The 12,827-nt window shown below is 47.2% G+C and overlaps 1 protein-coding gene across 4 annotated transcripts in view; it reads left to right on the top strand.

Moving 5' to 3' along the window:
• Positions 1 to 10,003, top strand: part of PRP4K (pre-mRNA processing factor kinase PRP4K) — a 42,197-nt gene extending 32,194 nt beyond the window's left edge. Inside the window, exons 12-20 of one of the 4 annotated variants that reach the window (XR_010835197.1) lie at positions 2,461 to 2,575; positions 3,120 to 3,271; positions 4,584 to 4,670; positions 5,372 to 5,650; positions 5,983 to 6,117; positions 6,633 to 6,678; positions 7,195 to 7,281; positions 8,066 to 8,110; positions 9,820 to 10,003. Coding sequence is in view for 1 of the 4 variants with exons in the window: in XM_059076599.2 (XP_058932582.1) it covers positions 2,461 to 2,575; positions 3,120 to 3,271; positions 4,584 to 4,670; positions 5,372 to 5,575 (558 nt within the window). In the remaining 3 variants the exon portion in view is untranslated. Of the gene's footprint in view, positions 1 to 2,460; positions 2,576 to 3,119; positions 3,272 to 4,583; positions 4,671 to 5,371; positions 6,886 to 7,194; positions 7,282 to 8,065; positions 8,111 to 9,819 lie in introns of those variants that run through there. The other 3 variants (XR_010835198.1, XR_009337675.2, XM_059076599.2) reach the window with 3 other exon arrangements.
• Positions 10,004 to 12,827: the final 2,824 nt, after the last annotated feature.

The raw sequence follows: 12,827 nt of genomic DNA, 5'->3' as shown, positions 1-12,827 counted from the left end.
CCAGTTTTTACTCTTCTAGAGATTGGGCCATGAAATTTTATAGTAAAGTATGAAGAGAGAGGAAGTAGGCTGCTGTCCCAATTTTCTCCTGTTGATTGATGGATTTGATGAGTGCACACAGACCCCAAGAATGCTTTGATGTAGTAACGATGGGCTTCCTCGGGTACCTGGAAAAATGCTGCAGTGTTGCTGTTTTGAAATAAGGAGTGTTCACAGTCCTTTGTTCTCTAGTTTTATTCACTGACAGAGTGAGGGGCCTTTAAGGGAGATGTACCCTCTCTGAAGCAGATGGCATGAGGTTGAGTTTAGGGTGTCCAGGAATAATTCTTTTTCATTTATTCTTTATGCTTTAGAAGCTGTGGCTTCTGGCGGCCACACCCAGGAAAGCTCGGTTGTTCTTGAGCCTTGTATGGAAGGGAGCCTTTCCCAGTCTTGACCTCTCCTAGCTCGTGCCTTCTGGTGTGGGAGATGCAGATTTCCCAGTGTTTACGTTTGTGAAACTTAGAAACACATCTCGTCACAGTGGGGTGATTGGTGTGTGCACGCCCCTTCCCTCCCCAGCCCTTTCCCTGTCATGCTGTCAGAGTCGGGAGCATGTTCACAGCTGGGGGATTCTAGCTCGTCTGCCCATACCATGTTCCACGTGGTTTAAGAGAGATACGATCCCGTTAAAGTTTGTTTTGGACTCCTTGTCAGTAACTTAGCTCTTCGTTCAGATTTCCCTTTCTCTTCTTTTTTAATATCTTCAATTATCTCCGTCCAGACCACCACGTTAATGAGGCGTGTTCCGTTTTGTGTGTTTGGTCTGAGTTTAAAAGGCAGGTACTGCATCTCTAACGTCACTTGAGGTTTGAGCGGCTGAGTAATTGCAGTGAACTGGTCGGTACAGCGTGAGCCGTCGGCTTGCTGAGTCCACTTCATAGTTGATTTTTACCTCAATTTTTCTCTCTCTTTTTTTGAATCGTGAAATACGCCATCCATATCAAAGGACATATCAGCTGTGTGTAACGTAAAGGTGGTTATGCACTGAACATCTGTGTAACCACCATGGAGGTTAAGTGATAAGACATTTGTTAGCATCTTAGAAGCCCTTGTTTTTAAAACTTCAGTTTTCTTTGAGTTAGTGCTAAACTAGTATACGTTTTCACATGGATTTCAGACAGTTTGCCCTTCTCTCTGAGAAAGGAACAAATAGCCAGCCGCAACCGTGCGGCGCTGTGTGTTAATGAAAATCCAAAGCTTTTAGCCCAGGACCTCAGCCGTCGGCCCGGCAGCAGCGCTGCGTTCCCCGCGGGCGAGTGGAGGGAAGTACCCGAGTGTGGGTCCCGAGCCTTCCCTGGCAGACTCAGATTTTCAAGTGGCCCCGGGGTTTTCTCTCGTTACTGCAGCTGCACCCTTAAGTGGCTGAATGCAGTTTATATTTTAAAACTTTCACAGTACTTTTCTTGTATTACCTTAATTCCGCGGATGTCATGTGTAGTGGACCGACCTGTCTGTAGCGTGTAGCGCGGACCAGGCTCTGTGATCTCCCAGGAGAGACTGCCCGGGGCTGCTTATTTAAAGTGTTACGTTTCTTCCGGGTGGGAACGGTAGGCCAGGTTCAAGTCCCAACTCGGAATTTGTGTGTGTGTCTTGAGGGGGGGAAGGGACTCTGGGATGTGAATTATCCTCACTTGTTAATCCCGAACGAGCTTCTGACTCCAGAGGGGCGGCAGCCGTGGGCACCTGCAGCCGCTCTCGGCAGCTGTGTCACCGTCACTGTGTGTGTGGAAGCGTTCACAAAGGAGAAGACAGACCAGTGCCTAATGCAGTGTGTTCGTGTTTATCCGCCTTGCCAAATACATTTAACATTCTCCTGACTGATGCTTTCTTTACATTTAAGGGGTTTAATATTTTTTAGACTCGAAGTGAGTGCTAAATGTGGGATGGTCTGGCAGCTTTGTATGAAGAATGTTTTTATTCTCTTTCTGTCCAAATGCGATCTGAATCATTCTTCTGCTTTCATTGCCATCGTAATTTTCTGGCAAACGAGAGTTAACTTAAGTCAGTTGTAAGTTAATCGAAGTCTGATTTCTTCTCAGTGACTGTCTTCGTGTCCCTTTAGGCAGTGACTTGATGGGTTCGGGTTTCCTGGGGTTTTTTCTAGAAGGTGCTTTGCTTCACTGCTTCCTGTTGCTATTCCACCCTTTTCTAAATAGCTTTGGTTACATTTACTCGGTATTATCTCTTATTTCCTCACTGAAAAAAGTTCTTTTACTAATATATGATCAAATATTTGAGAGCCCTGAATTCTTCATAATTAGAAAATTGACTTATAAACTAATTAGAAAAGGAATTTTCAAGTGCCTGACTTTGTTCTCAGTATTGGGAATAACTTCCCAGAGCCAGTGTTTTTAATCTGATCACGTGTCTTCATTTCTCCTGGCGTGAGTTAAACTTCAATTATAAAATGTTTTGCAGGTTAATGAATCAAAAACTATTTTAAAGCTCTGCGACTTTGGGTCGGCTTCACATGTTGCGGATAACGACATAACGCCTTACCTTGTCAGTAGATTTTATCGCGCTCCTGAAATCAGTAAGTGTCCTCCGGCGCCCTGTGGCCCGGGCCGTCGTGCGCAGCAGGCGGCATGTGGGCTGTCTGAGCCCTGTTTTCCGTCGCGCTGCGGCAGCTGCTGGGGTCGTTCGCGAGGAAGGGAGCCGTAGCCGGCTCACCCTCCTCGGGTGGGGTGGCCGTAGTCGTGGCAGGTGTGGCAGCCCTCGGCTCTGGGAGGCCGCTCTTACCCCCTCGGGTCTGACCGTCACTTTGGTGGATTGTCCGGGACCCTGCGTTCGTCCCCTTCCCTTGCCTTGGCTGACCTCCACCGAGGGCGAAATGAAAAGGTAGAAGAGATGCACGCTTTCTTCTGCCCCTCCGGTTCCTTCCCCACGCCCTCACTTTTTCAGGTTTCAAAGTTGTAAGAGTCCCTATTGAGAATCAGTGGGAAAGAATATGAACTAACGTGGAAGTGAGGCGCTCAGACTGCGGTTACGTGGTCGGCGCTAAGTTGACCCCCCGCTAAGGAAGAAGCAGCAGCTGATGGTTCCGTCATCACGTGTTAAGACTTGCGCTGTGTTTTCAGTTATAGGTAAAAGCTACGACTACGGTATAGATATGTGGTCCGTAGGCTGCACCTTGTATGAACTCTATACTGGAAAGATTTTATTTCCTGGCAAAACCAATAACCATATGTTGAAGCTCGCCATGGATCTCAAAGGAAAGATGCCAAATAAGGTAGGATGCCAGCGTGAGTGTGTTTCCACGGTCCGAGGGGTGCCTTCCGGTAGATTCGCGGGTTGCTGACACCCATCTCTGGTGGTTATAAAACGATTTCTGAGACGCAGGGACATGGCTACTCTGATTCCTTAGCTCTCTCTCATGCCTGGCATTGAAATTAGTGGTTCTAATCAGCCAAGAGCTATCAAGAGAGAATTAGAGGATCCCATTTTCCTTTTCTTGTCTAAAGTCTGTCTTCGTGCTTTTTTCTTTACTCTGCTGAATTAAGCAGAAGTGTAGGGCCTGTAGTTGAAGGTAGAAGGGGAGTGAGGGGGAGAGGGCACATGCGGCTGTCTTCACACCTCTGTCCTTCCCTTGTTCCACTGGTTGTCGTTCAGCGATGGGCAGGGCAGCAGCAGGGTCCCTGGGACCACGACACCGTTATTGGTAACACAGCTGCAGTGAGGAAGGACGCGGGTCCAGGTAGGCAGGTGGCAGAGGAAGGACTCAGTCGTCAGAGAGTGAGGGGGGGACTTGCCGGCGGTCCGTTTATAGAGGTTGGAAGCTGCTTGGGAGGGGAAGGGGGTACCAAGAAAACTCACGGGAAATGACATCTTTTTCACCTGAAACTCACCCTTAATGCTTGAGCTGTAATATTTGTTGGATTAACACAAATCAAGAATTTTATAGGCATTTATAAAAATGTCTAAAGACCGTATCTTAGGCTTTTATGGTTTCATCTTATGTGCGGACTTTCTGAGAGATTTACAGATTTTTCTCCCTGTAGGTCAGAAGCCATTATGTTTTTTAAGTTCTGTCCAAATTCTGTTATGCTGGACTCGTTTAGACTGAGACGCACAGAAATCAGCTCTGTTGGTACTTGTTTTAACGAGGCCTGACCTGCTGTCACTTTAGGGCTGTTATAACATAATTTTTAAAATGTCACTAGGTTTCTCAACTGCCAAGAGAGAAGGCCCCAATTGTGTAATATTTTTCCTCAGAGCCACTGATGTAAGTCTTTGCTTAGTCTTCAGTGTTTAACAGTGAAAGCACAACATGATATTTGTTGTAATTGGTTTAATAAGTCACTGCCTGGGAAAATACAATTTCGTGTTGTTAAGTAGTCTTAGGTACAGCATTTGTATGAGCTTTTCCAAAGGTGGTGGTAGTCTCTCGAGAACAAGGAATCGGAGATCATTCTCACATAAGGACGCAAACCCAGAGAGACTAAACGGGAACACTGGTGTGACTTGTGTATTGGGTCATCGGTAGACCAGACTACCGATGTCGTCTAAGAGCTCGAAATGCAACTGTTCTCTTTTATTGCCAGATGATTCGGAAAGGCGTATTTAAAGACCAACACTTTGATCAAAACCTCAACTTCATGTACATAGAAGTTGATAAAGTAACAGAGAGGGTAAGTGTCCTTTAGGTGTGCTACATTCAATGATTGTCTTATTGTTAACAGACTGTGTGCCGGGTGGTTCTAGGAGATGCGAGTGTTTTAAAACACTAATTCCTCTTGCTGTTGGCCAGTTCCTGAATAAGGCACGTCAGATTATGGAAAAGATTTTAAAATGTTTGCCTAGTATAATGAGTTTATTTTTATCGTATTTAGGCCCTTTTCTCTCTCCTTGGGTCACTTTCTCGGTCTGGCTTCCCATCCGTCTTCCGTACTGCTGCCAGAGTGATCTTTTTGAAAACAAATCCGATCGTCTTACCCTCCCTGCTTAAAAATTCTTCCTTGGCGCCCTCTTCCCTATAAGATAATGTATTTAACTCCTCAGAAGGACTGCCGTCCTCAGCGGTTCCCCCTCCTCACGACTCCATGGACCCCACTGTTCCACACCTGGCAGTGGGCCAGCGGGCATATGCTGCTCGTTGCAGGCCTCCGGGCCTCTGTTCACACACCGCCCTCACCTTCCTTCCTTAACTAGGTTTCTGAATTCTCATCGAATTCCTTTCCGTTGTCATTCTGATCTGTTTATGAAATTAAATGACAGAAGCATGTTTAAACTATCACGGCTAACTTGGGGTTGACCTTTTTCATTCAAGTTTTTTCGGTTATGTATGTTTAGTAATGTATTTAGAGATACACATTTAAAAAATTATTTGTAGGAGAAAGTTACTGTCCTGAGCACCATTAACCCAACTAAGGACCTGTTGGCCGACTTGATCGGGTGCCAGCGGCTCCCTGAGGACCAGCGTAAAAAGGTGCACCAGCTGAAGGACTTGTTGGACCAGATCCTAATGTTGGACCCAGCTAAACGGATTAGCATCAACCAGGCCCTGCAGCACGCCTTCATCCAGGAGAAGATTTAAACGAGATGAAGAAGCTCCCAGGGTTTGAGTAAATTAAATACAAAGACTGAAGAAATTTCACAGCAGTTTATTAATGTATATAAACTTATAAATATTTCTCCAGCAAATTTGAGGAAGCATGATATATTTGAATTAACACCAAGGGTGATATTTCTTTTAGAAATGTTAGTTAATCTGTTTTGTGTCTTATGTGAAATTTCACTGTAGAAATGTCTTAATCGCCAAGACTGCACAGAATTACAGTGCTAATGTAAATGGTTGCAGTTCACAGAAAAGACAAAAAGAGCATCTGTTATAAAATGAGTAGTAATATGGGTGGTTGATTTATTTTTAGCAAACTTGGCTTCATTTTTGGTCTTCAGGTAAAATGGCCAGCATAAATGCTGTTTATATTCACGTTTTCCTAGGTGTGTGTGTGCAGGCCACAGCAGCATGCCCTGGGTGTAGTCAGTGCCGAAAGGGGTCTGTTCCTTCTTGAGCCTGCCTGCAGGGATGGTCTCCTCTTTTAAAGCAGGTTGTGTACAACATTCAGTACACTGAAGGTAAGCTAAACCATCAACATCACTGGTGTTTTAAGATGTTATTTTATTGAAACAATTGACAAACGAGGGATATTAGCTTTGTGGCAGAATCCCCTGCATGTGTGATAACTGATCTTGTTTTATTTTTTGGCATTGCAACTGTGGCATAGTTACGATTTCTGTTCTGTTCATCACATCCAAAAGTTTGAAGAGTGTGCGCTTGATGGATGGAGCGCCTTCAGTGTACTGTTTCTTATTAACTTTAATTTTTTTTAAATCAACTTGCTATAGACTTTATATACATTTTGTTAAATACAGTTCCTAGTGACATAGAAACAATGCGTAGTTTTCAGTTACTAATAGCAAAATGTTGAGGCCTAATTCTGGGAGTCCTCATATTTAAAAGTTAGATAGACAACATAATGAAATTTTTAACTATTTGTATGTCATTTTGAAAGTGTACTGCTTTATGGTAAAAGTGTTTTTCATTTGTTCATTGTTTTCATTATTTGTGATCATGTTGTCTTTCAATACAGGCATAAACCTTCCACTCTTGAACAAAGCAGCTGCTTTTTAAAAGCGGTAATTGCTTCTTTACCTTTTATTTCTTTTGTAAATGAAGCTTTTCTTTAAGGATGTGACTTTAAAGTGTTGTCTATTGCATAAAACAGTTGACACTCACTTATTGTAAAGTGAAGATTGTTCTGCTGCATGTGACGTGGGCCATGCAGGTTTCTGTATGTTCTCAGTATGCATCACTAGGTAATAAAGTCTTTTGTGAACAAGGCATTTGTAGCCATTTTTAAAAGTTTTTGTCTTCAATGCTGGTAAGTCAGGTAAACGATGTAGAGTTAAAAGCAACCTTGCGTTTCTTCCTTTAAGTCTTTAACTGAAAGAATTATTTGTTAAAGACGTAAACCTAGCCAGAAGTTTATCATTTTATTAATAATTAGGATCCTAATTATTTCATCAAAAAATTCTACCAGTATTGTCAGCTTTCAGTGTAGTGAGGTAATTCCTGTAGGTTATGGGGTATAATTCAGGATTTAACTAATGTTTCTGCTATTTTCTCACTTTTCCTTCTGATGGTGCGGAAAGAGAAAAAGGAAAACGGGGCACAGGCCACTCACCGCCTTCTCCAAGGGGTCTGATTTGCTGAGACACCAGCTTCACCTTCTTAACAAGGTTATTTCTGACAGCATGTGTAGATAAACATTTAGCAACAATTTAAAACAAAATCATGTAAATCGGTTTGGTTTTGCAACACGAAGAAATTAGTATTTTTTAACATGATAGCAGAGAATTTTCAGATATGTGTGTCATCTTTTCTGTTTGGGTGGTAAAATTAATGCTTGTCTCCCTGAGGAATGTGGAAAATAATCAGATTTTAGGGGTTTAAATAATATTTTAAAATTGTAAATGGGATTTTTTTATTCACCCAGGCGCCTAATTACAACAAGCATGCACATTTTGGTGCATTCAAGAATGGAAAATCAGAGTAGCAGCATTCTTCTGGTGGGTTTTACTCCATTTAAAGGCATGAAATGAACTACAGCCAGGAAGGTGGTAGATGATACAATAGGCCAGCTTTGACTCCGTGCCCCCATCTCCTCGTGGTTTAGGCGTAAACTGACGTAAATGCCAGGCGGCGCTCATCCTCAGGTGGTGACGCCTTGTAAACGAGGCGTCACAGGGGCGGCTCTCCTACCTGCTTGGAACGCGGGTAGTGATTTTCCCACCACCGTTTACTTTGGTGGTAACGTGCTGCATAGTCAAGTCTTTCCTAGTTATTTTCACTCAGAATATTGACAGTTAACATTTGTGTGTTTCTGGTGATTTTCATGGCTTCGTTTTATATACTTATTTAAGTAAGTTAACTTCCACTAGAGACAGTTCATCTTATGCCTTCAAAACTGTTACGTGTTCCTTAAAAAACAAAGTTGCTTGTTACTTGTTCTTTGTGTTTTAGGTGCAGCTCAGTGGAAGATGATGACACCGGAAGACATGAGCTAAGGTTTCTGTCCTATAAAAGATTAAACAAAAAAAAAGGATCCTCCACTTAATTTTTGTCTAGTTTTTTAGTTTTCAGCGTTTTGATTTGGGGTGCGCTACCGCTGGGTGCTTAGCGAGTGGTGCCTCTGGGTTCATTGTGAAGTTCCCGCCGCGCCGCGCCGCGCCTCCCGCCTCTCCCCGGCTTCCCGCGGCTGCCATGAGGCTGGCTGTCCCATCTAGTGCCCTTGACCCCGTGGGCGGTGAGATTCCGCGCCACACGCGGCTGTCAGGACGGGTGCCCGGGGGCTGTGAGGAGAGCCGGGGCGGCCGAAGAGCGTCCGCGGCTGAAGGCGGCCTTCTGCGTGGGGCGCCCCGCCTCCTGGGCCGGCGCGCCGGGGCGCTGGGCGCGCTGCTCCGCCCCTGGGACGCCCTCTCCTCCAGCCCGGCCTCGGCGTCCGTGCCCGGCCCGTGCTCCGCCCGCGGCCTCGAAGCAGAGCAGACGTGCCGAGCGCTGCGGGCGCTCCTCCTGGAGGGAAACGCGAGGGCACGCTCTGCGGATCCTTGACGCTCCCGAACTCGGCACTCCTTGATGTATCTGCTCGAAAGGAGCCCCGTGAGCAGTGCTTATCCACACGCACGCACGCGCACACACACACACACACACACACACGCGCGCAATGGCATTGGAGGCTGTAAGGCTCTACCGCAGAGAGACGCGCAGCTCTGCGAGCCCGCTGCCGGGGGGCCCGGGCCATGAAGGGTCCTCCGCAGACGCGCGGCCCGCTGCTCTGTGGTTTCTCCCCCGGAGGTTTCGCCGTATCGCGCACTTTATGGCAAAAGTGGTGCCAAGTGATTGTGAGACTGCAGGGTCCATAAGTCCCGGGACGTAACGCACAAAGATGGCATAGTTCTCTCTGTAGTTGGGGCAATCGTTGCGCTTACGCGTTTTAGACACCGTTCTCTGGGTCGACGTGTTCTCGAAGGTTATCAGAAGTCGGGCTGGAACTTCAGGGCTTTGAAAGGGAGCGTCTTGTCATACGTTGTAAAGGCCCTCCCAGCATCTGTATATGCGCCCTCACCTTCACGTCCTTAGTGACAGCGCCCTGTTTCTTTATTCCCCAGTGCCCGTTTCATTCCACTCTCCTTTTTCTCAAAGTAATTGTGTTTTAAAAAATATATTCTCTTGCCGTTACACTTGCCACTTTCTTTCCCTGACTAAAACAAATACTCGGGACCTTTTTACGGCCACAGTGTTGGGGGTGTGGTGGAGGCAGTGGGGTGTGGAGTTCGCGGGCTGGCCCCCTTTCTGCACTCTTGCCCTCCCTTCGCCTGGCCTTGTCTAGCCGGCCGGGGAGGAGGAGAATCCCTGAAACGGGAACCACGTGGCTTCAGGTTTGGGCCGAGCTTGGGGGAACCCCCTTCGAAATGTCGAGCGAGGACAGAAGCCAGACATCCAATATGCACAGTTACTTTATGTTAGTTTTCATGACAGTGTCAGAAATTGGGCTTCATAAAGTGTTTTCTTTTTGATAGAGTCCTAGTTCAGGTGTATATTTAACGTGAATTTTATCATTCTTTTCTGAGACGAAATGTCCTTTATAGAAATGTTCACTACAAATTCATGTGTTTTACATGTCAATTAATGTACGCTAAATTGACTTTTAAAATGCTTTGCGGTTATTTTGATAGATATCATCATGGTATCTTTAATTTTTCCTCTCCTGTGTGTAGGGTAAGGGGCTGTTCTTCTGAAGAACCTTTCCGTTTAGTGACCAAGATACGGAAGCTCATCTCTGAAAATACTTGACATGTGTCCCAATTATGCCCAGTGTCATTTGAATTGTGAGTTGCATTTCAGCAGCAATGTTCCCAGTTGACTTCTTAGGAAAATGTAATAAAATGCGCCTCTTGTTACCATGCTGCCTCCTGCGTTTTCATTGCTTGCTTTGGTGTCTTACGTTCAGCTTTAAGTCAGAAACACTGTTTCTTACCTGATCTTCATAGACGTGCTCCGCAAAGTGTTTGTTTTGTGCTCAGATATGACTGGGAACCGCCAGGTTGGGGAAGGTTGTCGGAAGACACCCGACAGGCTTTGTGAGTCTCACGAAGGGGAGGGTGGGGAGGAGGTCCCGCCGAGCGAGCCGAATCCGCCCCTCGGAACCTGCAGCCTGGAAGCAACCCGCGAGCAGCTCGGTGCACAGCAGCCTCGAGCAGCTCGGTGCACAGCAGCCGCCAGGGGGTGTTGTGTTCTCGTTCCCGCTCAGCTCCTCGCGGGCGGGGAAGCCTGACGAGTGCTGGGCCCCCGTCCGCTCCTTCCCATTCTTTATTTTCTCCTGAGGAGCTGTCTTCAGCTTTAAACAGAACAGCGATGAGACACCCAAGAGGAACAGGGAGGTCGTGTGAGCCTTTAGCGGACGCAGAACAGGACTGGGGGGCGGAGGCAGAGGCGCCGGCCGGCCGGCTTTGTAGAGCGCGTCCGACCGGCCGGAGCCCCGCCGCCGGCTGCTGCCCAGGCCGCCTGGTCGGGTCGGGTCGGGTCGGGTCGTGGCGGTTGGAGCGACAGCTGAGCGGCAGGAGCCCTGAGAACCTTCCTGCCGGAGCCCGGGCCGCGTTTCCCGTGCGGCCCGGTACGGGGCCAAGGGCGACGCGGTCATCGACCCAAAGCGACGGGCGGGGGCCCCGAGGGGAGGCCGTACGTAGGCTGGATGCAGGCTGGCGACGGCTTTCATCACGGGCTTTTGCTTTTACGGCCGAGAAACTCAGACTCTCCCTCCGTGAAGACCCGAAAAGGAGCCGGGAAAAAGTGTCAGTGCTGGGGGGCGAGACGGGGGGCTCCACGGGCAAAGCCGAAAAGCCAGACGTAACTAGACCTTCCTGAGCGGGGTTCCTTGGGGCGCGTCTGGCACAAGCTTTGCCAAATGTCTCTTCAAACACAGGGGTAGACGTTGACTTCCAGCAGGTCTGCGAAATGGCAGGATGTCTTGAATTTGTGCCTAACTACACACCAGCCCCCTCCGTGGTGAGCGGTTGTCTGTGTTGCCTGTTTCCCCGCATCGTTCCCCGCGGTGCCTCGTTCTAGGGACTCGGTTTAAACACCGGGAAGAGGATCCCAGCAAGTGCTCCTGACGTGATACGTAATTACTAGTCCCTTGGCCTCAGCAATGAAGTCTCAGCAATGGCGCTAACAGTTTTTACATAACTGCATTGAGAGCAGTTGGGAACTCCTAACTGAAAACTATCTGGTAGGTGTTTCAGTTGTTTTTTCTTTAGGTCCAGTGGCATCCTAAGTAAAAGTCTGGTTATGTTCCCAATAGGAGGTTTGCCATCACCTACCTCTAAGACATTCAAGCCATTAAGAATCAGTGTTCCCGCACCCATCGCTGCAAGAGATGAAATCCTTCAGTGCAGGATTCTCACGGAGCCCCCGGCAGACACCCCACGCCCCCTGCTTCCCATCCCCCGCCCGCTCCCACTCCTGGCCTCCCCGGAAGCCAGGGTGCATGCGCCTCACTCCATAGCACGACGGTCTATCGTGAGCTGTCACTTAATCCGGTGACAGTCCAGTGCCGGGACAGCCCACTCCAACCACCCTGCCCTCCCTGCCCTCCCTGCCCCCCCGACACGTGCCTGAATTTACCAGCACTTCATTCACCCGATCTCACGTGCTTCCATGAGGTAAAAGGTATCCTACTCGCTTTACAAACTGGGTGAGTAAGTAAAGACGGAGAGGTTAGGGAACCTGCCTGAGGAGTTGGGGCCGTTAGTGGCCGAGCCTGGGAGCGAGTGCTCGCAGCTGCTCTGCAAACGTCACAGCCCTCTGTGATGGGTGAAGTCCACTCCAGGCAAACGCCTTAAAGGATGTCTATCACCTGCCAGGCAGTGACCGGGCTGCAGCAGTGGACAAAATGCATGTCCCTTGCTGAAGGGTTTACCAGTAAAGATTAGATCATTCCAGCTCTAAAGGTGAGGGGCTAAAAATGGAAACACGTAAAGAAGGAGGAAATGAGAATGGATACAAAGGGCTGGTACATAAGGTTCAGGACTCAGAACTGTAGGCAGGAGTAAAGAGAGCCAGCTGGTGGAGGAAACGAGGAAGGTCGTTGCAGGTTGGAACCCAGTGAAAGTACAAGTCCATGTCTGTATTACACCTGTGAACGGGATGTTAGGCCATTTGGCTAACGACGCTAATTATATGGGATTTAGGTGAAAGTCTATTATAATAAGGGATCCTGAACAACTAAGTTTGTTACTGCTGTTGATGAGGTTCCAGAACGTTCTTTGGAATTAACCTAAAACCTAAGCATACTCTGACCCCTGCCTCTAAATACTATTTGAGCCTTGTTCTTTTCCTAACGATAGAACAGAGGAAACAACTACCTCTTGTTTCAAACAAGTTGCCTCTTCAACATTTATTTCAATTGTCCTTTAATTCATCTCACCCATCCCTAACTCGAATATTCCATCTTATTTAGGGGGATGATATACAAAAGCTTCATACTGACTGCCTTAGTACGGGGGAGGGGTTTGGGGGTGGGAAGAAGCCTTCCCTTTAGGTAATGTTTGAAGTTTTAATCGTGTGTGTGTGTGTTTTAACGTTTAATAAAAGCTAATTTGAACTCACTAACATCCACTAAAACCAAAGCCCCACTACCCCCCAAAATATCCAAACTCTCATCCATGCATGTTACATCAGCTTTTCCCCTTTACAGTGTTTTTCAAGTATGTTCCAAGAACCACCT

Source organism: Kogia breviceps, chromosome 10, assembly GCF_026419965.1.
Source record: "Kogia breviceps isolate mKogBre1 chromosome 10, mKogBre1 haplotype 1, whole genome shotgun sequence".
Taxonomy (NCBI): Eukaryota; Metazoa; Chordata; class Mammalia; order Artiodactyla; family Physeteridae; genus Kogia; species Kogia breviceps.
This window is presented reverse-complemented; position numbering and strand designations above follow the sequence as displayed.